Source organism: Diabrotica virgifera, chromosome 2, assembly GCF_917563875.1.
Source record: "Diabrotica virgifera virgifera chromosome 2, PGI_DIABVI_V3a".
Classification (NCBI taxonomy): domain Eukaryota; kingdom Metazoa; phylum Arthropoda; class Insecta; order Coleoptera; family Chrysomelidae; genus Diabrotica; species Diabrotica virgifera.
Genome location: NC_065444.1, coordinates 46,097,194 through 46,121,212, shown reverse-complemented (window position 1 = coordinate 46,121,212; position 24,019 = coordinate 46,097,194). Strand labels below are relative to the sequence as shown.

Sequence of the window (24,019 nt, the reverse complement as noted above, 5' to 3'; positions counted from 1 at the left end):
TTATCATCGACTTATTTCGTATGCCTTAAATGATGACGCACGGGTAAAGATTCAGGGACTCAACTGTACGTATTATACTAATTTGTTAGCAGAGGACATTTTGCTGTTTATTAGTGACAAAAACTTAAATATGACAATACAAAAAATTAGTTTTTATTTTTATAAATTGTTGATTTTACAAACAGTCTACCCAGAAATCTGTAGACTAAAATATGACTGAATTTTAATTTATGCTGATTTTATTAGTATGAATATGTTACCCATGAAAGATCAGTTTATATCTAATTCAGCAGCATCACTTCGTTTTCTCTGTCGGCTGGAAAAACAGTTAAATCAAATTATAAACATAATCCTCTAAACTGTTCTAAAAATACACCCCATCGTAAGGATTCCCCGCATACAAACTTTATTTTACCCAACAATAGAACATCCTGATCATGATTAATTACATTTTTTATGCTTGTTTCAGAAAACGGTCTTCCACGGAGACTCAGAACAGCCTACACCAACACGCAATTACTAGAGTTAGAAAAAGAATTCCACTTCAATAAATACTTGTGTCGGCCGAGGAGGATTGAAATAGCAGCGTCCTTAGATCTCACCGAACGACAGGTAACACTTAATTGTTATTAATTGATTTTCGATTTTTCACTTTTCACTTTGTAATCTGGACTAACAGCCGAGTAATGGCTGCTTTACCTGATGGGACGCTTCTAAGAAGAAAGTTTAAAAATCAACCGATTGTTGAAAATACAATGATAGATCTATAACAAAAAGAGACGGATTATAATTTTATGAGTATAAATACAAATATGTATTATGACAGATCTTAACAGAATATATCAAAGGAATGGCAATTATCAGATATTACAATATCAAAAATTACAATAATATCGAATGCTGTAAAATTTGAAAATACAGATTCTGTATTTTCAAATTTTACAGCATTCGATATTATTGTAATTTTTGATATTACTGGCGTTTTATTAGACAAGGTAGTCGTCCGTTGGATTATTATTTAAGATGATTATACATAGTACAACTTGGTTGTACGAACCAGTGAAAGAGATGGGTCTAGCAAATAAAATTGTCAAGATGGTAAAAACGACTATCGATAAAACCACAAACGAAATATGTAGAACTTCAAAGTGACATCTATCCAAGACAGAATAACTATCTTTCTCGATAACATTGTTCAACAAACAGTTGTCCATACAGAACTTCATAGTTCCGTTTTTCTTCTTGGCCAGATCCACCAAGTAGACCCATGGGCTGGTAGAAGGTTCATCCCTTCTCTCTTCATTTCCTGGATAGTCCTTTCAGCTTTCTCTGTCTTCGCCTCTGATAATCATCAAGCTGTTTGACGAATTGGCTTCGCGTTATCAGTATCAATTTTATGTTTGGCAAACATAGTTATTCCTGTCTTTCCTTCTTTCGGTACGAAGATGTCACGAAACAGTCGAATAAATTGCCTTAATCCATTTCTCCACCTGATTTAGAAACTGGCAAGCAACTGCACCATTTGGCCGAACTTGTCCATAGAATTATGAGATGTTGTCGTCTGACGGATTATGGACGTCACGGTTACTACTTTTGTCTCTTTCTTGATGGTCACTGGGTAGTCATTGACATTAACCAGTCTTACAGGAATTTCTTTGGCAGAAGTAACCATTCCTTTCCAATTATGATTCCTCGGCCAACCTCCTCGCCGTGGTTCCAAGGTTCCATCATAACAGGTAATCCTTCTTCATAGTTTCCCGCAGCTGCGCTATTATGATCATTTCACCCCTTGCACGCACAACTATATCTTCTTTAATGACTGCTTGCATAGTGCTGTCATCATGTGGATGAAGATATACCTCCTCGTTACCAACTTTGATTACCCTATTCTTAAAATCCAATTGCAATCAATGCAAATTCATGACATCCATTCCTAATATATAACATCCTCTTCGATGTCAACAATTCTGACAGTATGGACGAACTTTTATGCTCCAATTCCTAAAATTGTATCTGAATTTCTCTGTGGGTATTGGCATTTTCACTTGTGGCGGTCCGCAATCGGAACCTATCATTGGTAAAAGTTTCTTACGGCTGTCTGTAACTGTCGGTCGCATAATAGTTCTGGTTGCTCAGGTATCCACTAACAATGTATACTTTTTACCATGCATTTCTCCATCTACATATACATTATCTTCACGACATTTCAAAGAAGCTATCAGTATGACAGGGTTTTTGAAAAAGTTCGGGGTCGAAGCTTCGGGACAACTTCGGAAGAGCTTCGGAAATGCAATTGTTTCATACGTAAAGCAAAGCTGAAACGAAAAAAGGCGTTGGACTACCCCAGCTAATTGAAATAATATTCGAAAATATTACCTCAATCATCCAAAATAACCATCGCTACACCCTTAGCTTAGCTCAGTCACTCAGGTGTGTGTTCGTCTTATCCTTATCTTAGAAATAAACTATGAAAATTCGGAATGAAGCAAATAAACCAATATTTTTAACTAATCATGTTTATTGTTCATAAAAATATAACAAAAATGTGACTTATTAAGTGGATTAACAAATATATTCAAATTATTGCCAAAAACTAACAATTTCTGGATTATACTTATGCATGGCTTGTGGTGTTGGTTTGCTGGTAAATTCTTGATGTCGAATAGTACTGCTGTTTCTGCAACCGGCGCTGTGGTTCTAAATGCTGTATTCCACCAGGCCTACGGATGTTGGTCGTTGCAGTCTTGGTGATGTGGTTGCAGTTCAGATGACATGGTCCTCGTTGTTGTATCGCCGGCGATTTGAGGATGCTTGAAGTTCCCGGAGGGAGAAAAGTGGTTTTATTCCCAAAAAACCAAGAGAAAGATCGTCCAGAAATAAAAATGTTTTAATTTTGAAGCTTCTTTGCCTTTTATGACATTACCACCACTATTTTGAGAATTGAAATGACAGCGTGAACTGTAGGAAGTTAGGCATGTTCCGTATTAAAACAGATACTCACAGAGCAAGAATATACGGGGTATGTTCAGTATGATGATTTAGATTTTAGATGAAAAGATATATTAAATAAAAGATAATAAAAGAGGGTAATACAAGAGGATAATAAAAGAGGATAATAAACGAGGGCACCAACGAGTTTTTAACGAAGAAAACTGGTAAAACAAATAGAAGAAAATTATTACTAATGAAATATTAAAGAAAATAAAGAAAAATAATTATTTAAAAATAAAATATCAAAGATGCGACGTTTGTAACGTTACCAAGCCATATTGTTTTGAATCTTTTTTCACGTTTTTCTGATCTTTATTTTTTAGGTGAAAGTATGGTTCCAAAATAGACGAATGAAACACAAACGACAAACGTTAGGAAAACAAGGAGAAGACGGCGACGACAAAGACTCGGTGACCAGCGAGGGTGGTAAAAGCGCTAAACTTTCTGACAAATTTCTCGAGGAAGAAATGTCAAAAAAGAGCTGCCAAGGTTGCGAGATGCCTACAGCGGGTTTGTGTAATTCTCACGAAGAAATGTCAGACGTTTCATCTACTAGAGGCAACAATAACAACACACCCAGTGCTACGAACAATAATACCAATTTTAATAACAACAGTAATGGTAAGTGAAGTTACTTTTAGCTTCAGCGCCCACGATGCCACTGTTTTAAAATGGTTGAAAACTAGTTTGAAAGCAGTTTCAGTTGCCAACGCTATCGGTTTCAGACCTTAGTTTTAAATCAGTTGCTCTCTGGACGCTGGGCCTTAGGTCAAACGTTCATGTTTCATTTATATAGGATGGAAAGCACTTCAACCATGGAAGGCATTCATATAGGGTATAATAAAATTATTTCTTATACTATTAAAATACTATTATATACAGGGTGATTGATTAGTAGGGTAAAGCTCAATAGCTCCGCTATAGTAATAGACAACAATAAAAATTAATAACAAAAATTTTAGCCACCTTTGAGCTTCATATTACAAAATTAGTTAGAATGTTACAGGGTGTTCGATAACACAGTGGCAGACCAAACTTATGTTTTTTTTTTTAATGGAAAACCCTATATTTTATTTTAAATTCAAAATCCTGTTAACTTCTCCATCACAAAAATATAAAGGTTTGTTATGTTATACAGGGTATTTACAAAGTTATAACCAATTTTATATGAAAATCGTAACAAGTTCAACTCCCTATATAAATAAAAATAAGCAAAACAACAATGATTTATTAATGCTATATTTTTTAACGTATTGTCAAAATTTTCAAGAATGGTCGATATTGCTAATTTTCTTTATATCAAATACAGGGTGAGTCAAAACGCAAGTACATTATTTTCTCAGTAATTTTAAATGGAACACCCTGTATTTTATATCACTATTGAAAAGTACCATTACCGTACTTTAATTTTTAGATAACATTCTCTATGTCTAAATTTATTAGTTTTCGAGATATTTTCATTTTTCAATGGACCAGTAGCGTGGCCACCCAGTTCAATCACCAGAATTTAATAAACTGGACTGATTTTTTTTGGGTTACGTTAATAATGAAGTTTACAAAATACCTCCAACAGCAAGGGATGAGATGAAAAATAGAATACAAAGTGTATTTCGATGTGTTAATTTACAAATGCTCCGTAGAGTAAATAGCTCATTCAATGATCGTTTGTAGGCGTACATAAATGTGTTAAGAGATAATTTTGAACACCTTATGTAATTAAATATTAAAAATATTTTATTAAAAGTAGCTTCTAATTTTTTCAAACATGTTTTTTGCAAAACGTATTACTGAAAAATTATGTTTCGTCCTTTATTTGTTACATTGTTACATTTACATACAAAAGTAGTGTTTAATTGTCTTCAAAAAATATTGTATTTTGTGTTTGTGTGTTTTTTTTGTAAAATTTATTACTAATTTTCTTTGTTTATTTGTTGCATTTACATAAAAAGATAGTTTTTAATTGTTTCAAAAATGTTGCATGTAGTGGTTGTGTTTTGGTTTGTAAAATGTATTACTAATAAATTATTTTTATTTCTTTATTTGCTAGTGTTACATTGATTACCGGATTGACGATCGGTAATCTTCAATTGTCAATTCAGTCATGGCTTACTTAAAATTTAAATAAATTTAAACACCTAAAATAATTTGATCTGAAAAATGAAAATATCTCGAAAACTAATAAATTTTCGCATAGGAAATATTATATAAAAATTAAAGTAAGGTAATGTTACTTTTCAATAATGATATAAAATACAGGGTGTTCTATTTAACATTACTGAGAAAATAATGTACTTGCGTTTTGACTCACCCTGTATTTGATATAAAGGAAATTAGCAATATCAATAATTCTTAAAAATTTTCACAATAAATAAAAAATATGGCATTAATAAACCATTGCTGTTTTGCTTATTTTTATTTATACAGGGAGTTGAACTTGTTACGTTTTTCATACAAAATTGGTTATAACTTTGTAAATACCCTGTATAACATTACAAACCTTTATATTTTTGTGATGGATAAGTTAACAGGATTTCGAATATAAAATAAAATATAGGGTGTTCTATTTAAAAAAAAAACATAAATTAGGTCTGCCAATTTGTTATCGAACACCCTGTAACATTCTAACTAATTTTGTAATGTGAAGCTCAAAGGTGGCTAAAATTTTTGTTATTAACTTTTATTGCTATCTATTACTATAGCCGAGCTATTGAGCTTTACCCTATTAATCAATCACCCTGTAGTATTATTTAGCTAAATAAAGACATACATTTTCTAAACTATGTATAGTTCTATTGGGTTTTGTATTTACTGTTTTAAGAAATTTATAAATAATTTCAAAATTTTACCTTGTAATATTGATAATGACATGGATAACTTTACACTTTTTTGAAATGAGGTTGTGAAGAAGCTTCTAAGAACATAAAAATATACAGGGCGATCCATTTAAACTAAAGATCATGGACTATGCTGTACTTGCTGTACTTTCCTCTATATTTAAATTTACGTTTGTAAAGCGCCCATTTGGATTTAAAAGTTGACGTGTCCCAGTATTTCTTATAATTTTCTAAAATAAGGACACAAACAATTTTATTCCATAATTGGTTTCCATACTTTATAATTTCATAGTTTTACCCTGTGTTATTTATAATACACCCTACATGATTAGTTCATTGAAGTTAGGTTGTTAGGCACCTTTTAAAAATATAAAAATATACAGGGTGTCCCATTAAAAATAAAGCTTATGGACTCTGTTGGACATGCATGAATCACCATGTACATTTAAATTTATGTTTAAAAAGTGCACAAGTGCAAAAGTGTTTTTATTTAAAAATCGACGGGTCTAAGCGTTTTTTAAAGGTATACTTATTTAGGCACGAGGCTGAATTTTTACATTCCCTGGCGCATGCGCACACCGACAGTATGTTGTTAGTTGCTAAATCATTCAATTTATCTATGTATCAGCGCAACTAAGGTTTGAAAATAATATATTAGTGTTTTTAGTAAATATATTTATTATAGTTTTTGTGTCTTTGGATTTGTCTTCCTTGGGAGTAAGATAATAAGTATTTTAAACATTTTTATATTTAATATTTCACTTGATCTATTTGTCACCGTCGTTTGTAATTACGTCCCAGAAGCCGTAAAAACAAAACCCTGATGGGTTATTGGTAGAGCATTCGACTACATAACGCGAAGGTCCCTGGTTCAAACCCTGACACGGACGATTGTAATCCTTTTTTTTTTTAATTTTTGGTGTTTTAATAAAAAAAATTTGAAAGTGGTAATATCAAATTTAGTTTATTAATTAAATAAAATACAAATAAACTTTTAAGTATATTTATTTCGTTGAAATCGTATGATAGAAGTATAACTTCTTACGTGCGTACAAAGTACACACACATTCTTTTTTATAATTTTTTTAAACAAGGGCAGAAATAATTTTATTCCATAAGTGCCTTCAACACCGTATATTTAAAGTTTTGAAAAATTGATCATTTTACGTATATCGATTACTGCAATTATCAGCATAGGCGTAACCAGGATAATCCTAAGGGGGTTACAACTACTGGAAAGGGGGGTTACAACTACTGAAAGGGGGGTTACAACTACTGGAAGGTCTCCGACTGGTATGGTGTTAAGCGTAAAGAGCTTAAAGTACATCCCAATGGGGGTTATAATTCCCAAAACCCCCTGGTTACGCCTATAATTATCAGACTTAATTAGCTTGCTATCCTCAACATATTTTTAAAATTACTGTTGTATCAACTGTAAAGAATGTGGTCAAAAATAAAAGATCTTTAATGCACATTTTTCGCCTGATTAATACTATAAATTAATCTTAACAATCTTATGTGAATTATTGTCAACTTTTCAAAGTAACAAGACATTTATTCAACACACACACTACATACTACACTAGGTATCTGATTACAAAATCAACTGTACCAAGTACCAAGTCAATGGCCATTAGTTGTCGAGGCATTAAGGTAAATAAAAAAATCTTGTGAATTTAAATATTCCTGCCTTTTTCAATATGTCTCGCATGTCTACAGAAAATTAAAAAATTGTATGAATATCTGATCGACCTTTTGGATTAACTACTTTTCCTATTATTTTTCGTCGTTATGTAATCTACCTTTTTGCTAACCCCTATTGTAACCCGTTTTTTTTTGGTTATTTTTAGTCGAATATTTTTATTTTCTTTTGTGGTTAGTTCAAAGCGAAAATATAAGTGACTGAACATGGTGTTTCCTGTATACATATAAAATTTAGTTCTTCAGGCCTAGTAAGCCCATACATTGGCTTCCTATCGTTTTCCAGCTGCTTTTTTTCCAACTTGAAATTGTACTGTCTTCTTTTGTCTTTTTAACATCATTCTTCTACCTGGCTTCTGGCTTACCTTTCTTCTTCTTTTGTGGTCTCGTGTGGTTTCGTGTTTGACATCGTTTAGATACGTCCTAACCTTCTCTGCCTTTGTGATTTTGTGATCCCTGCGATATCCGATTGTACATACATCTTCTTTCTCTAGTTCTATATTTGGTGGTTTTATCCACATTCCATTTCATAGCTTTTCTTCAAATATTTTCCTGAGGACTTTTCTTTCCCACACTTGGAGCATGACTTGTTCGGATTTGGTTATCGTCCACGTTTCACTGTCGCTGTCTTAATATGTTCTTATCTTAGCCATTCTAGATATTATTTTAGTTCTTAATTACTTGTTTAGAGCAAAAATACAACGATTACCAGTCGAATTCTCACTTGGATTTCTTCTTTCGTATTTGGTCTCCTGGTGAATGAAGCTCCTCTGTATTGGAATTTTTCTACTTCTTGTAATTTATATAATTTTTTTTGTGATTATTGTCAGTTTATTGTCATTGTATGTATTCTCGTTATGTCCATTCCATATATTTGGTTATTTCTTCTTTTACGTATATCCGTTTCTTGGTCGCTTTCGCTTCTAGTCTTTTTAGCATTTATTTTAATTCTTGTTTACCCCTAGCTATCAGTACTACGTCATCAGCGAATGCTAGGCATTTATGTTTTTGTTGATATACGAGTCCTATACTGCCGATTCCGTCTTCTTTGGCAATTTCAAGAAGAATACTGAACAACAGTGATTGACTCTCATTGACTTCAAGCTTGTCTGTTTCTTTTCCATTTATTTTCACCATATTCTCTGTTTTTTAGATTGTCACTTTTATCCTTCGTACCAATTGTTTTCCAATTCCCATTTCACGTAGTGCTATAGTTTGTATATTTATTTCCGTTTCACTCAGCCAAAACCTTGCTAAAGCTGATAAATAGTGCCACTGTCGAGTTCTCATATTTGTGGCTTTCTGCTTGTATTTTACGCAGCAGGAAAACTTGATCCACGTGCTGCGTTCTCTTCTTAATCGATATTAATATTCTCCTATGTCACAATCGATATTTTGTGATATCTTATCTTTTTTATAATATGCACTGAAAGTATTTTATATGTTTTTCTACAACCGTGTTTAAAATGCAATTTTTAGCACTCCACACGAGCGTTAAAAATGCTACTTTAAGGCACTAGTGCTTTAAAATATTTTTAAGGCACTGCAGTTCGTATTGACAGTATAGGCAATTTTGATGTAATGTCAAAAAAATATAAAAATGGAATGTCAGTCAAGTTCAAGTAAAAGCTTTTGTAGATATTGTCCTGTAATTACGTTTGTAGAAAAAATATTGTATGATATGCGTGTTAAAAAGTACATTTTTAAGGCACTCATGTGAATTGCAGAACTCGCTATCGCTCATTCTGCAAACTTTCACATGCGTGCCTTAAACGTGTACTTTTAACATTTATATCATAAATAACTATTAGGAGTGCTATTTCCCTGTAATAATTTTATCATAAACTTTTCTCACCTTTTTTGCGAATTGGTAACAGAATAGCTTAAGACTATTCTTTCGGTATTTGTTCCTGTTCCTTATTTCTTTCGGCAACTTTTCCAAATGCCTAATTAGTACAGGTGATGTTTCCTCTACAGGAAGATGATTTCATATAGGTTACTGACACAAAAAAATGTATATATCAACGACAAACTCTTTTGTACAAAAATGTGTTTTTGTTCTCATATCAATATCAAAATAATTACTCAATAATTATTGTATTGACATGACCATAATGTTTTAGGTGCAAGCAGCATCGGCAGTGCAGGTAGTTTCGATAAACTCATGAACGAAGAAGATTCGAGATCGAACGAAGGTAGCGGACCACAAACATCTCCGAGGATATCCAAGAAGAACTCCTCAGCAATACCGAACAACGTAGTGGTGAAAATAGAGGGACGAAGAAACTCGCCCAATTCATGTGATAGAAAAGTAGGAGTAAGAAAAATTTCCCCAAGCCCTAGTCATAGTAAAGACATTGGTATCGGTCTAAATGAGAGTATTTCTACGAAATCGTCGCCGAAGAGCTCATCGGGCACGCCTGGGATACCGAGTGGACCTCTAAGTAAGACATTAATCCAACTTAAAAAAATATTTTCAACAATAACTATGTTTAAGGTATTTGTTACAATAGTGAGTTTTACGTTTACTTCTTTGTATTCATCGTCTTCTTAAAGTACCCTCTCATCAAGTGAGGTTGGCTACTACACTTGCAAACTCTTCTCCGTCTTCAGCTGTTCTTATTAGATGTTCAAAATTTAGCCTCTTCCTTCCGATTTAGGTAGTCTGTTCCTTCCTAGTCGTCCCTTTTCCTCGATCTTTCCTTTCACTATTAGTTCAGCATCCAGGCAACCATTTGGTTCCCAGGCAACCAAATAACGTTTACAAAACGTTGAAAAGACGTCATAATTATCACCAAATCACGTCAGTTTATCACATTTTTTCGACGTCGAAAGTCACATGAATTTGTCCCACCATAATTGACGTCATTTTTATCACGTATTAAATACGTGGTATCAAAAACGTAGTTTTTAGGTCGTTTTTTTAGATTTATTTTTCATTTTATAGTTTTAAAAATACACAATAATTATTCGTATGGGCATTGTTGATATTGCAATTTTTCCATTTAACTGTTTTAAATTTAGCCCAAAGGCTAAAAGTAAAGCCAAATGGGAGACTCTCTAAAATGCATAGATTTACAATACCCTCAATCTCAATGCAATATTTCACTTTTTATATATAGGGTGAGGCAGATAAAGGGCCTATTAAAAATATCTCGAGAAGTAAAGGCAACTGAATTATGAAAATTGGAATAAGGGGGTATGGTGGCTCCTGCCTTCTGAGCCACCCTGGATACTTAGGGGTGGTTACCCCGACTATGAGGGTTGATGTAGTAAATATAGTTCGTTGTTAAGACATTTATTTACACGTTAAATATATCACAGAAAATAACTGGTGGTATATTATTTACTTGAAATCGATGTTACCCCGTCGAATCTCAACTGCTAATTGATTTATCTGTTTTCGTAAAAATATAATTAAAGTCGGTTATTGTTTATTTACTGTTTTGGTAAGCCGAGGTGACCGTGATTTAAAGTGCTGACTGTTAATAAACACCCACTGAATATTATTGCAACTCGACCTTGTATCAAATACTAGCATGCAAAACTAGGTTACTCGTATTTATTAAACAAACATTACCACGGGCATTTAATTATTAAAAGGTTTATTTGTAATATGATGTTTATTGAGATGCTGTGTATCCCAATTCATCTTCCCCTTCCCCCGAAAATTTTCTGACTACGGAAAAGGAAGAAAATTTTTCTAATAGTACCACTAATTACTTGCTGCGTTTTACGAAGTACAATATATACATTTTTCCTATAAATACTAATTAGATACAAAAAATAAAAGTGAAAATGTTCGTTATCTAGACTGTTCCCGTTTCACTTGTCACTCACGGTGTTCTCGGATTGTAAGCATATAGTCTATTCTTATGTATTTCCTTGATTTTATTGTTTTCCGATCTGATCTTACAATTAACATTATTTACCTCTGTTATTGTGAAAGGGCCTACATAAAGACTATCAAACTTACCATTCTCTTCCCTTTTTACCAGGACTAGGTCTCCTATTTTAAATTGTTGTGGTGTTGCTTTGAGCTTATTCTTTTCTTGTCGCTCTTTTTTGTGCTTTAGTAAGAAGGTTCTAGCTCTCTCGTGTGCGCTTTGTAGTTTGTAACGTAACTCATTGTAGTAAGCATCCATATTGTAACATGGTTGAACCTCCTGTGTAAGGTCTTCTGGTAGGTTAACCTTCCTGCCATATAATAGTTCAAACGGTGTGTAGCCATGGTACGCGTTAGGGGTTGTATTGTAGCAGTATGTGAACATCCTGCAACACACATCCCAATTTTCTCTGTCTTCATCTATGAATGCTCTTACGTACTCGTTTAATGTTCTGTGTAGTTTTTCGCAACTTCCAATGGACTGTGGATGGTATGCCGTTGAGAAGTTGTGCTCTATTTTTAATAGCTTTGTTAATTCCTGCATTACTTCATTTTTATATTCTGTGCCTTGGTCTGTTCTTATTTGCTTCATGAGTCCGTATGTTGGTATGAAATGATCAAAAATTCCTCGGGCTATTGTATCTGCTTCTTTATTGCACACGGGTATGCTGACCGCGTATTTAGTAAGTTCACATAACATTGTTATACAGTATCTATTACCTTCGTTACTTTTAGTGAATGGACCTATCGTATCTATATATACTATGTCCCATGGTTTGGAAGAAGTGTCCGATATCACGAATTCTTCGACATGTGTTTTTTTCGGTTTATTAATTTGACATTTATGACATTGTTTAACGTATTTTCTTACGTCTTTTTCCAAATTTTTCCATCTAAATCTTGCTTTTAGCTTCTTTATGAGTCTGTTATTTCCTACGTGTCCTCCAAACATCGGATGATTGTGATATTCTTCTATTAGCCTGTGTTTTTCTTTGTCTTCTTCTATTGTTTCTGGTACTTCACATATTGTATATTTCAACATTCTTTAATATTTTGTTTCCTTGTTTAATAAATTCCTCAATTGTGCACACTTTAAAAATAATATCGTTTACGTATATTTTTACTTTACGTACTGCATTCTCTACCGCCAGCTTATCAAGCTGTGCCAACATTTGGTTTAAATCGAAATGATTGAATCCTGTGGCTATGCTCTTGCTGCACTTTATTTTGTTTTTGACCCTAATGCTCAGCCTTGGTGAGATTAGTTCTGCTCCAAAAGACAAAATTGGTAGTCTATGCGCCTCTAAATTATTTAGTACCTTTCTTACTGTCTGTTTGTGGGCTTCTGGCTGTAGTGCGAGTTCGCTTTCTGCCTTCGTTTGCCTTGCTTCCTTCTTATTTTCTCTTGCTTGAGCTCGTGCTATAGCTAATATATGGGTATTGTCTATGTATAGGTTCTTTAGTTGATGTAATGTTATTCTTGAAAGACTATCTGCATAGTTATTTTTCCCTGTTATGTATTCTATTTCGAAATCGTATTCCTCTAAATCTAATCTGATTCTTGTAAGTTTCGAAGTTGGTTCTTTCATTGCAAATAAATGTGTTAGTGGTTTATGATCCGTTTTTACTAAAAATGTTGGTGCTGCATATAAATAACATTTGAAATGATTAATTCCCCAATGAATCGCTAGTAATTCCTTAACGATTATAGGTTTATTACATTCTCCTTTATTAAAACTTCTTGATGCGTATGCTATAGGTAGGTCTATTCCGTTATAATCTTGACTTAAAATTGCTGAACAACTCTCGTTGGATGCGTCTGTTGTTAGGATGAATTGTTTATTGAAATCTGGATATTTTAGGATCGGTGGCTTCATCAGAGATGATTTAAGCTTATTGAATGCTTTTTCACATTCTTCTGACCAAAAAAATTCTACTCCTTTTCTTGATAATCTGTTGAGTGGTCTGCATATTTCAGCAAACTTTTGAATAAAACGTCTATAATAGTTACAAAATACTACGAATCTTTTTGTTTCTTCCGCTGTCGTAGGTGTCGGGTATTGTTCAATCGTTGCATATTTCGCTTTGTCTGGTGATACTCCTTCCTGAGAAAGATCATGTCCTAAATATGTTACTTCTCTTCTAAAAAATTGACATTTTCCTGGGTTAAGTTTCAAATTGAATTTTCGACATGTCTCGAATGTCTTTTTCAGGTTGTCTAGGTGATGTTTTTCAGATATTCCTATTACTACTATATCGTCCATGTAAAGAAATGCTTTGTCTGGTGTTAATCCCGAAAATGCTATTGACATCATCCTTGAAAAGCTATTTGGGCTTACATTTAATCCAAAAGGTAATCTGGTAAATTGAAATGCTCCATTTTCTGTGCTAAACGATGTGTATTTTCTCGATGATTTTTCTAATGGTATCTGGTGAAAACCTGACATTAAGTCTATAACTGAAAACCATTTTGCTCTTCCTAGTTGATCTAGTATCGAGTCTATCCTTGGTAAAGGAAATTTGTCTGTGACTATTTTCTTGTTCAGTTGTCTAAAATCTATGCATAATCTCCATGCTTTATTTCCATCTATCGCCTTTTTCGGTACCAGTACTACTGGGCTGTTGTATTCTGATGTAGACGGTTCTATTATTCCTTGGTCTCTCAGTTTTTGCACTTGCCGGTTTAATTCCTCTGTTTGTGCATGAGGTGTCCTATAGTTTTTAATGTATACCGGAGTTTGGTCTTTAACTCTCAGTTTCTGCTCGTAGAAGTTGTTACATGTTAGCATGTCGTGCCTTAGGGCGAATATATCTGAATAATCTTCACATAAAGATACTAACTTATCGCGTATGTATTCTGGAATGTCTAACTTCAATGATTCCCGTAATTCCTTTTTCCTATCCTTGCTGTCGTTGATCAGTCTATATATGTTGAATAATTTAATGTCTAATGTTTTGATTTCGTTTGTCTCTACTTTTACTGTTTCGTAGGTTGTGTTCAAAATTTTGATGTACGGATTATTACTTGAAATAATTGCTCTCGCTATGAATATTCCTGGTTGTATTTCTTGTTGTTCCACTATCCTGTCGTTCTTCAGCGTTTGAAAAATTTTTACGATTCTGTAAATTTCACATCTGGGCGGTATTATTATCGTGTCATTATCTATATTATCCAAAATGTTTGTACTAATGTAACAATCGTTGTCCTCTTTAATGTGCATTTTAAGGTTAGCATAGTCTAGTATGCATTGAAAATTTGAAATGAAGTCTCTCCCAATGATTCCGTCGGTTGGAATAGGAAAGCTAGGTTCCACTAATTGAAAGATATGCTCAAATCGAGATCCTTTTACTTCTAGTGTTGTTTCAACTTCTCCCATTGTTTGTAATTCTCCTTTAGTTACTCCTTTTATTTTCGCTTTTGTGTTTGGTTTCACATGTTCCTTCATAAAATCTTGTGAACATTTCAGTATTGAAATATCAGCTCCTGTGTCTATGATAAAGGTATTTGTGTTTTCTAGGATTCCTGTTTTCATTCGTACAAAATTCGTTAGGTTTAAGTCGAAGTTGTAAATATTATATTCCACTTCTGACTGTGTACTTTCCTTGTTTCGTTCATTCAAAACCCCAACTGCTGGTTTTCTGTTTCCTCTTGGCTGTCTTCTAACTCAAGTAGCCTTACGTTTCTGTTTCGTCCTCCTCTCTGGTTTCCTCTGTACGTTTGGTTGTTGAATTGTCTATATCCTCTGTTGGAATAATTCCGTTGGTTTCCTGTTTCTTCTCCTTTGTTCCGTTGTCCGAAGTTATTTCTTCTTCCTCTGTCGTATTTGTTGTGGTATCCTCTTCGGTATTGCTGTTGTCCTCTCCTATTTTCATAATTCGTCCTATAATTGAACACTCTTCCCTGTGTGTTCTCCTCTGTCGTATCAATCGATAAAAATTTAGATACTACTTCCTGCGGTGTTGTGAAATTACCTGCCTCCAGTATTAACTTTGCTCTATCCGTATTAACGTTTCGCTTCATTGTTGCTACAACTGTTTCCGTTGTGTATTTTTTCGCTAGCTCCAATGGCATTCCTTCCGCTATGTATGCTACTTTCAACTGTTCCGCTAATTCCTCTACTTCGGATGCGTACACTGCTGCATCTTTGTTTCCTTGCCTTTTCTTTGTTAACTTGTCTATTATCGTTTTCGGATTGTCACCTCTTAATTCTTTCTTCAGTGCCGCTGCTATAAGTGGGATCGTATCCTCTGTAGTTATCAGATTTCTAGCCTTATTAGTCAATCTTGTTTTTATTAATGTTATTGCTGTTTCTTCATGTCCTTCTGCTATTTTTCCAAGTAACTCTAATGCGTCTAAAAATGGTTGTAATTTCCCTGCGCTTCCATCAAACTCGTTGGGCAATACCTTGCTTGCAATATTCAAAAATTCGTTGATTGTCAGAGCCATGTTTAATATTTTTATCTCTTGTTTTATGTCGCTTTTTCCCTCTTTTATTTCCTCGTCAATTTTTTCCTCTATCTCCTCGTCACTTTTTTCCTCTTCTACTTCTTCGTCGCTTTGTTCTTCCTCTATTTCCTTGTCCATTAGTTGATGTATTGAACTTGGAACTACTGTCCTTAAGTTTACAGCTTGAAATGAGCGTATAACTTTGTCTCTTATTTTTCCGAAATATTTGTTGCACGCTTCTCTTTGTTTGTCCGATAGCGCTTCCCAATTTTTCTTCGTTAAATGTGTGAATTTGTTATACAATTTAATTAGCTGTGTCGTTACTTCTTCTTGTATATCCTTAGATTTAGGTACTTTCTTCTTCAAGACCCTTCTACTTTGTCTTGTTACTTCTTGCGTAATCTCCTCAACTATTTTGATGAAATCTTCCCAAGTAACTTTGTTGCTACTCATTTATTCATAATTTTCTTATTCCTGTACCCGTAACGAACGCATAAATTTGACAGTCTTACGAAGTATAGTAAATATATATGAAAAATATTATGTCAAAAATAGTAAAAATATAGTAAATTGCCATAAAAAAATCAGTATATCACTCAATATAAATCACCATTAATAAGGGGTCTACAGCTTAGCCAACAAAAGTGTAATAAAAATCAGTAGTCCCATAATAAATGGATAAGAATCAGCAAAGATAAAATATGTTGGTAAATATATAAAAAATCATATAAAAATCAGTATCAAATAAAATGTATCATTACGTCCTATAATAACTAATATCAGGGTTAAAAAAAAATTCTGTATATTTTGATAAATATTGGTATCATAAGGAAATTAAAATAGAATAATTAAGTAAAAATAGGTAAAACTTAAAAGGTAATGTGCGTCTTAAATGATAATTACGTTAATATTACTTTATACTTTATACTTTATATTATACGAATCAGGAAATACCATAAAAATAGATAATATGGACTCACCACTTTTACACGTTTGTGTTCGTATCACCAAAAAGTCCTCGCTGCACGTTCCATAGCATTGTCCATTTTCCATACCTCAGCTCCGTCTCGGGCCTGATGTCTCCATCCTTTTCTGCATACCACACTGTTCTAGGGTGGTCGAGGTGCCAGAACATTGACGTGTTTTCCCATTTCTCGTTCTAGACTGCTTGTTCCTTACGTTCTCGCCTGGTCTTGGATCGCCATATGGTGGCTCCTGCCTTCTGAGCCACCCTGGATACTTAGGGGTGGTTACCCTGACTATGAGGGTTGATGTAGTAAATATAGTTCGTTGTTAAGACATTTATTTACACGTTAAATATATCACAGAAAATACCTGGTGGTATATTATTTACTTGAAATCGATGTTACCCCGTCGAATGTCAACTGCTAATTGATTTATCTGTTTTCGTAAAAATATAATTAAAGTCGGTTATTGTTTATTTACTGTTTTGGTAAGCCGAGGTGACCGTGATTTAAAGTGCTGACTGTTAATAAACACCCACCCAATATTATTGCAACTCGACCTTGTATCAAATACTAGCATGCAAAACTAGATTACTCGTATTTATTAAACAAACATTACCACGGGCATTTAATTATTAAAAGGTTTATTTGTAATATGATGTTTATTGAGATGCTGTGTATCCCAATTCAGGGGTTTTGAAGACTGATCTATTTAATGAAAATATTTTCATATATTTGGTACTTCCGGTTATACCTAATGTTGCTTATAACTTCGTTTTTTTAAATGGGACACCCTGTATCTTTTTACATTTTTTGATTCTCCGCGATTTCTTCTTTCTTAAAATATAAGGTTTTGTAACATTATACAGGGTAGGTTAAAGGATAATAATGTTCACACCCTGTAGGATTGTAGTAGTTCGACATACATAATAAACTCTGTTTATGTTCAAATGATTTCTAATATAGTCTACTATTGTTAACAATTATTAGTATAGCTAAATTTTTAATTTGAGTATACAGGGTGGGTCGAAACTCGGAATGAGTATTGTCTGAGTTTTCTTAAATGGAACACCCTATATTTTAATATTGTAATGAAATGATATTTCATGGTACTTTTTTACTTCTTAAGCATTCCCTATACCTAACTGCTTTAATTTGTGCTTAATTGTTAATCGCACCAACAATCTTAACTTCGATGGCATTTTGATAGCTGAACCATTATTGGCAATTTTAAGTATCAGTCTAGATTAATATGTATTTATTTCCAAAAAATTATTTGTGATTGAATATTTTCACTGCCAACCTAATACAATTTAACATATTTTGTGTTGCAATTAATGTTTGGTTTGAATCACCAATAACTCACAAACTAAAGCAGTTAGGTATAGGGAATGCTTAAGAAATTAAAAAGTACCATAAAATAACATTTCATTACAATATTAAAATACAGGGTGTTCCAATTAAGAAAACTCAGAAAATACTCATCCCGAGTTTCGACCAACCCTGTATACTAAAATGAAAAATGTAACTATACCAATAATTCCTAAGAATAGTAGACTTTACTAAAAATCATTTGAACATAAATATAGTTTATTATGTCAAACTCCTACAATCCTACAGGGTGCGAATATTGCTACGAAATTAATAAGAAAACGTAATTATCTTTTAACCTACCCTGTATAATATTACAAAACTTTATATTTTAAGAAAGAAGAAATCGAGGAGAATCCAAAAATGTAAAAATATACAGGTTGTCCTATTTAAAAAAAAACGAACTTACAATCAACTTCCGGTATAACCGGAAGTAGCAAAGAGAACTTACACCTCAAGAGATATTCACACCTCAAAACTCCTGTATTCCAATTTTCATGATTTTCTTACCTTTAGTTCTCGAGATATTTCTAATAGGCCCTTTATCTGCCTCACCCTGTATACTTACTGTATGAAAACTGAAACAACATATAAACTAATAAATAATTTATTAATAAATTATCCAGCATAATATCTTAAATTAACGCTGTACATTAAATCAAAAAGAATCATGAACAACTCTTGGAAATATCTGTATACAATAATATATGAGCATCATTTTTCTTCACGATTTCATAGCTAAATCTTGTACACTGCTAAAGAAATCTTAGAAGGCTAAGAATTAATTTAATTAGACTCGATAACACATAATTAGTTCATTAACAGAAAATAAACACCAAAAACATAACCTCAAAAGTATTCAGGAAGAATATCGGCATTAAACTAACTCACCTGAGCAAAACGAAGAAAAATCTCTTAATTAGCACGTTTTTTCAAATAAATATCTGAATGAAACGTCTTATTTTACCAAACAAAGCACGTAACCAATAAATGAAAAACTTCTTATGACTATTTAACTTAACGTTATAAACGAAATCGTTTGGAGTCAAAGTCAATAGGCTCCTCCCAATTTTGTGACGTCAGACTTAAGCTGTCTTCAATGAATACGTTTTTTTAAACGTATTTTAATGTCATTAATTTTACGTATTTAAAATCATCTACAAAGGACGTATATATGACGTAATATTCAAACACGTATATATATTCAACCAAAAACTGACGTTTCGTCGACGTTATTGACTTTACTTGGTTGCCTGGGTTGTCTGAGATGGCATGTGTGGCCTAGGTATGATGTTTTTCTAACTCCGATAGATCCATATTTCAAAGGCCTCCACTTTATTTAAGGTTGATGTTTGAAGGGTCCACTTCACAAATGCATAGAGAAGTGTCGACCAGACGAGACGTAGCATTTCGATAAATGTAGTTGAATTTCGAGTTTTATTCGAGAATCACATAGCAGTCCTTTTATATCTATATTCTAAAGATTTTCTGACCTGTTCTATTCTCGATCTTATTTCTAGATCAGGAATTAGGCTGCTATCGATCCGACATCCCAGGTGGTTAAATTTATTATGTGCCCGTTTATTGTGCAAGGTTGTGACGCATTTTGTTTTGTTTTTCGATTGACATCACTTTCATGTGATTAACATAACTTCTTCCACTGTTGTTTTATAAGTTTAAGGAGAGAATCTTAAATAGCGTTCTAAAACTGTTGAACTGTTTTTTGTGGCGTGTTAAGTTAAATGTTATGTTCATATCGGATTAGTTACAGTTTAAACCAGGGCTGATCTGTGAAAAAACGTCTATTTTTGGATGTGAGAGGTGGGATTCGGATTTTTACAGATAAAGATAGGTGACACCTTCAGTAATAATAATTGACTTATGCTCCTTCTCAAATACGCCCGGAACAATAATAAAAAAATTAAAAAATTTAAAAATTTCGAAAAACATCGATTTTTGTCTACTTTCTTTGCGTATAACTTTAAAACGATTCGTTTTGGAACAAAGTCATACAGAAATAAAATGAATATAATTGAATTTTGTATGGTATACGACTGGATAAAAATGTCTTAAAGTATTATCCTTTCTGCAATATAGCAATAAATACAAAACAAGTGGGCAAAATAAGCCTGCTGTTATTCAATGTTTTTTACCACTTTGGTGGCACTTAGAACCTTAGTAATTCGCTTAGAAAATTCGTATAACATACTTAAGCCTTCTACCAAATTTCATTAAAATCGACCTAATAGATTTTGCATAATAAATTTGCAATCTAAATTTTTTTAAAAAAGTTCAAATTTTTTAAAAACTTTCTGAACAAAAAGTAGACCATTTAAAAGTTGGCTATTCTTTTTACATATAAAGAGGCGCTCTACCTATCTAATACACTTTACAGAATTAAAATTGGATTATTTAAGGGACCTCAGCAATGCTTTAAAATTATAAACAATTTTTTGGCTTATAAACAAATAGCCTTGTTTAAAAATCAAAACATTAACTTTTAGCAATGCAAATAATCAAAACCGGTATATTTGACTTAAATTTTCAAATGCTGTCAGCAGAATTGCTATTTTATTTTTTGTTCAAAAGTTATTCGTGTTCAAAAATTGCAATTTTTCGATTTTATGAAAGTTCAACCGCGTTTATCTCGAAAACTATGCATCCTACGAAAAACTTGTAAGAACATTTTTTGCTTAGAAATCATGTTGCATCCAAGAAATACAAAAAATATCTCATTCTACGAAAAATCGCTGTTATGTAATTCCTCAAGTTCTTTGTTTATAACAATCTTATCGACATCCTAATCAACTGTTACCCAAAAAATTCGTGTTCTACGGGTCAAAATACATAAAAAAGCTTGGATAAGTCTATCGAAATAAAGGAGGCCGCCGCTTGTTCCAAAACGAATCGTTTTAAAGCTATAAGCAAAGAAAGCAGAAAAAAATCGATTTTTTTCGAAATTTTTAAATATTTTAATTTTTTTATTAATGTTCCGGGCATATTTGAGAAGGAGCATAAGTCAATTATTATTACTGAAGGTGTCACCTAACTTTATTTTCAAAAATCCGAATGCCACCTCTCACATCCATCTCAAAACAGATGCGCCCTGGTCTAGTTAGATTGTAATGATTTATTTATTACATATTCTACCTAAAAATATTTAAGGGTTCGATTTCTACTCCGGAAATTGTTATCAAAAAATAATTAAGGGTTATTTGTTGAAAATTTTGTACTACCACCAATTGTTGTTATAATTAAGGTTATGTCACATCCCAGTCAATAAATATTTTACTTTACCATGATGGTTGTAGGGAACAGCCAACCTTAGCTGGAAAGACATGAGGGTGAATGTTTTGATGCTCTACTGTACACCAAATTCTGACTATTCTGTGTATTTGTGCAATAATTCTGTGTGTTTTCTGATTCTATGTTTGGGAGTGTCCGTAATAATGAATTTTTGGAATAAAAAAAATGTTAATATCTTATGTATTGTGTGTTGCATTAGTGTAGTGTACGATAGAGATATGAGCTTCACATTTTCTTATTCTCTATTATGTTTTTGTTGTTCACTTCTTCTTTACGTATTGGCAACCAAAATTTGATGCACTCTGCTGATGGATTTGCTACAAATTTTTCTTCAATTAGTAGGATGAAGGCTCATTCTTTGATGTTTTTCTTTTTCATGTATGTTTCCTTCATGATTATTGATGCATCTTTCCACTGTGGTCTGTGTTAGTTGTCCCAGGCATGTTTGCACATCTGTGATTTGTCGAAATCCCTGTTTTTGATGTACTTATGTTTCATGTTCGTTAATCATGACGCTTACTGGTCTTGCAGTTTTTCCCACGTCGAAATTGTTGCATTCACAGGGCATTAAACTGTATCTACAAAATACCCTGTGAATGCAATAATGTTAGTATTAGTTGTACAATGATTTTAAAAGTGTGATATGAGACAGAACATTTATTAAAACGTTTTTCTTTATAGGTTTACCTACTAACATGGTGTACCAGCAAATTCCACGATCATCCCCTACTACTGCAACAGCAATAGCTTCTGCTACTGTAACAATCCAGAATATTCCTAACGCCATTCCACCGTTCGCCTCTAGAGGTGCATCTAGTACACACTTTCCTAATCAGTACAACATGAACAACAGCCAGCACGACTATCGGACGGACAACAGATCTAAACACTACCAGATGTCGCAGATGTACTCTGCAGATATGTACAACCAAGAACACGGCGGAATGAATGACGCACATACCTACCATCGAGGGCAGAATCATACTGGAACTATGGGACATGTTAAATATAATAGCAGAAGGCAAGCTTACTCTGGATACGCTAGCCAACAGCAGTACTACTATAATAATCAGTCTAATGTTGAAAAGTATACGATGGGACAGAATAGTTACAATCAAGGTTATGGTGAACATTCTGGCTACAATCATTATGGTTATGGCTACAATAATGAGAGTAATGAAGCAGTCCAAATGCAAAACTCTGTCCAACTAAACCATGACCATACTGCTAACTACTATCCAACAGAAGCCGTGATTCCGAAGGCGCAAAACCCAGCTGAGTACCAAGGCAAAGTTGGATATTACGAAAACAACTACACTTCAAACCACATGCCTCCTGCTACAGGAGGTGGTACTGACCCCGCCTATGGTATGGGTACTGAAGTCTTTCCTGGTACTAATAATGGTACCACCGCAATCATGACGCCACCTGCGAGTGTTCCGACAGAAAACAATGAGAATTATAACAATTTTCATCAGTTTTATGCGGGGGAATCCCAAACACAAGTTCCAGTTCCCGGTGAAAGTAGTAATAGTTCTTCGGATTTTAATTTTTTAAGTAATTTAGCGAACGATTATACTCCCGAATATTATCAAATCTGATCAGTGCAATTAAAGAATGTACAGTTAGCTGTTAATATTTTTGATTATTGTTAAAGTTTATTGGTTTTACTTAAAGTTTTCGTTGTTTATTTCGTAAGTAATTCCGTTTATATTTAATAATTTTGTTTAGAAGACAATATAGCATGACATTGAATTAATGAATTAGTAATACGTAGCTGGTCTCAAGGCAATTGACTTTTTAACAATCAAAACTTATGTCTCAAAGTTATGTATTGTTCCAATGCAGTAAATTCCACTTTCACATAAAAGACTAATATCATAAGTAATGAGGAGTAATCACTGTCATAAGTAATAGGGAGTTTGTCCTGTGAAATGCGTCCATTGTATATTGATAATTATGATCTCTTACAAGCTAACACCTCAGTGGATACAGGAAGTAGAAATAAGGGGCGAAAGGGGAAAATTAGTGCAGTCACTAAAGGTTTTCACGTCCGATTTCGTTGAACCTCCATCGATTTACATGAAAATTGGTGAGTAGTTAAAGGATACCTCAAGAAACAAAAATGTCATGGTGTCAACTTCGGCTTTTACCCTGGGGTGGATGCCACCCCTTCTCGGGGGTAAAAAGAATTTTATTAAAAATAACCCCACAAATCGATAGAGGGACAAATGTTAAGCAAAATTTGTTATATCAAGTTACTTACTTACATACTTACTTACTTTCTACCTTTCTACCTTTAGGTGTAAGGCTTATATCAAGTTATTAAAATAAGTCAATACTTTTTGAGTTATTAAAGATTAAAAATTAAAGATTAAAGATTAAGATTTTTTAAATGCAAAAATTATAAGATTTTACCAAAAAGTTACGATTACCAAAATTGAAGATAATAAAGAATCGAATAGATTCCTTACTTAGAAAACCTTTTAGAATTAATTAAAAATGAGTTATAGGTGAT

At 33.2% G+C, this 24,019-nt stretch overlaps 1 protein-coding gene across 1 annotated transcript; it reads left to right on the top strand.

The window, feature by feature from the left end:
* Positions 1-456: 456 nt before the first annotated feature.
* LOC114339462 (homeotic protein proboscipedia) lies at positions 457-23,425 on the top strand. Its single transcript, XM_050644751.1, has 4 exons — positions 457-612; positions 3,315-3,612; positions 9,650-9,970; positions 22,183-23,425. The coding sequence occupies exons 1-4, from the start codon at positions 457-459 to the stop codon at positions 23,100-23,102; spliced, it is 1,695 nt and encodes a 564-aa protein (XP_050500708.1). The 3' UTR covers positions 23,103-23,425.
* Positions 23,426-24,019: the final 594 nt, after the last annotated feature.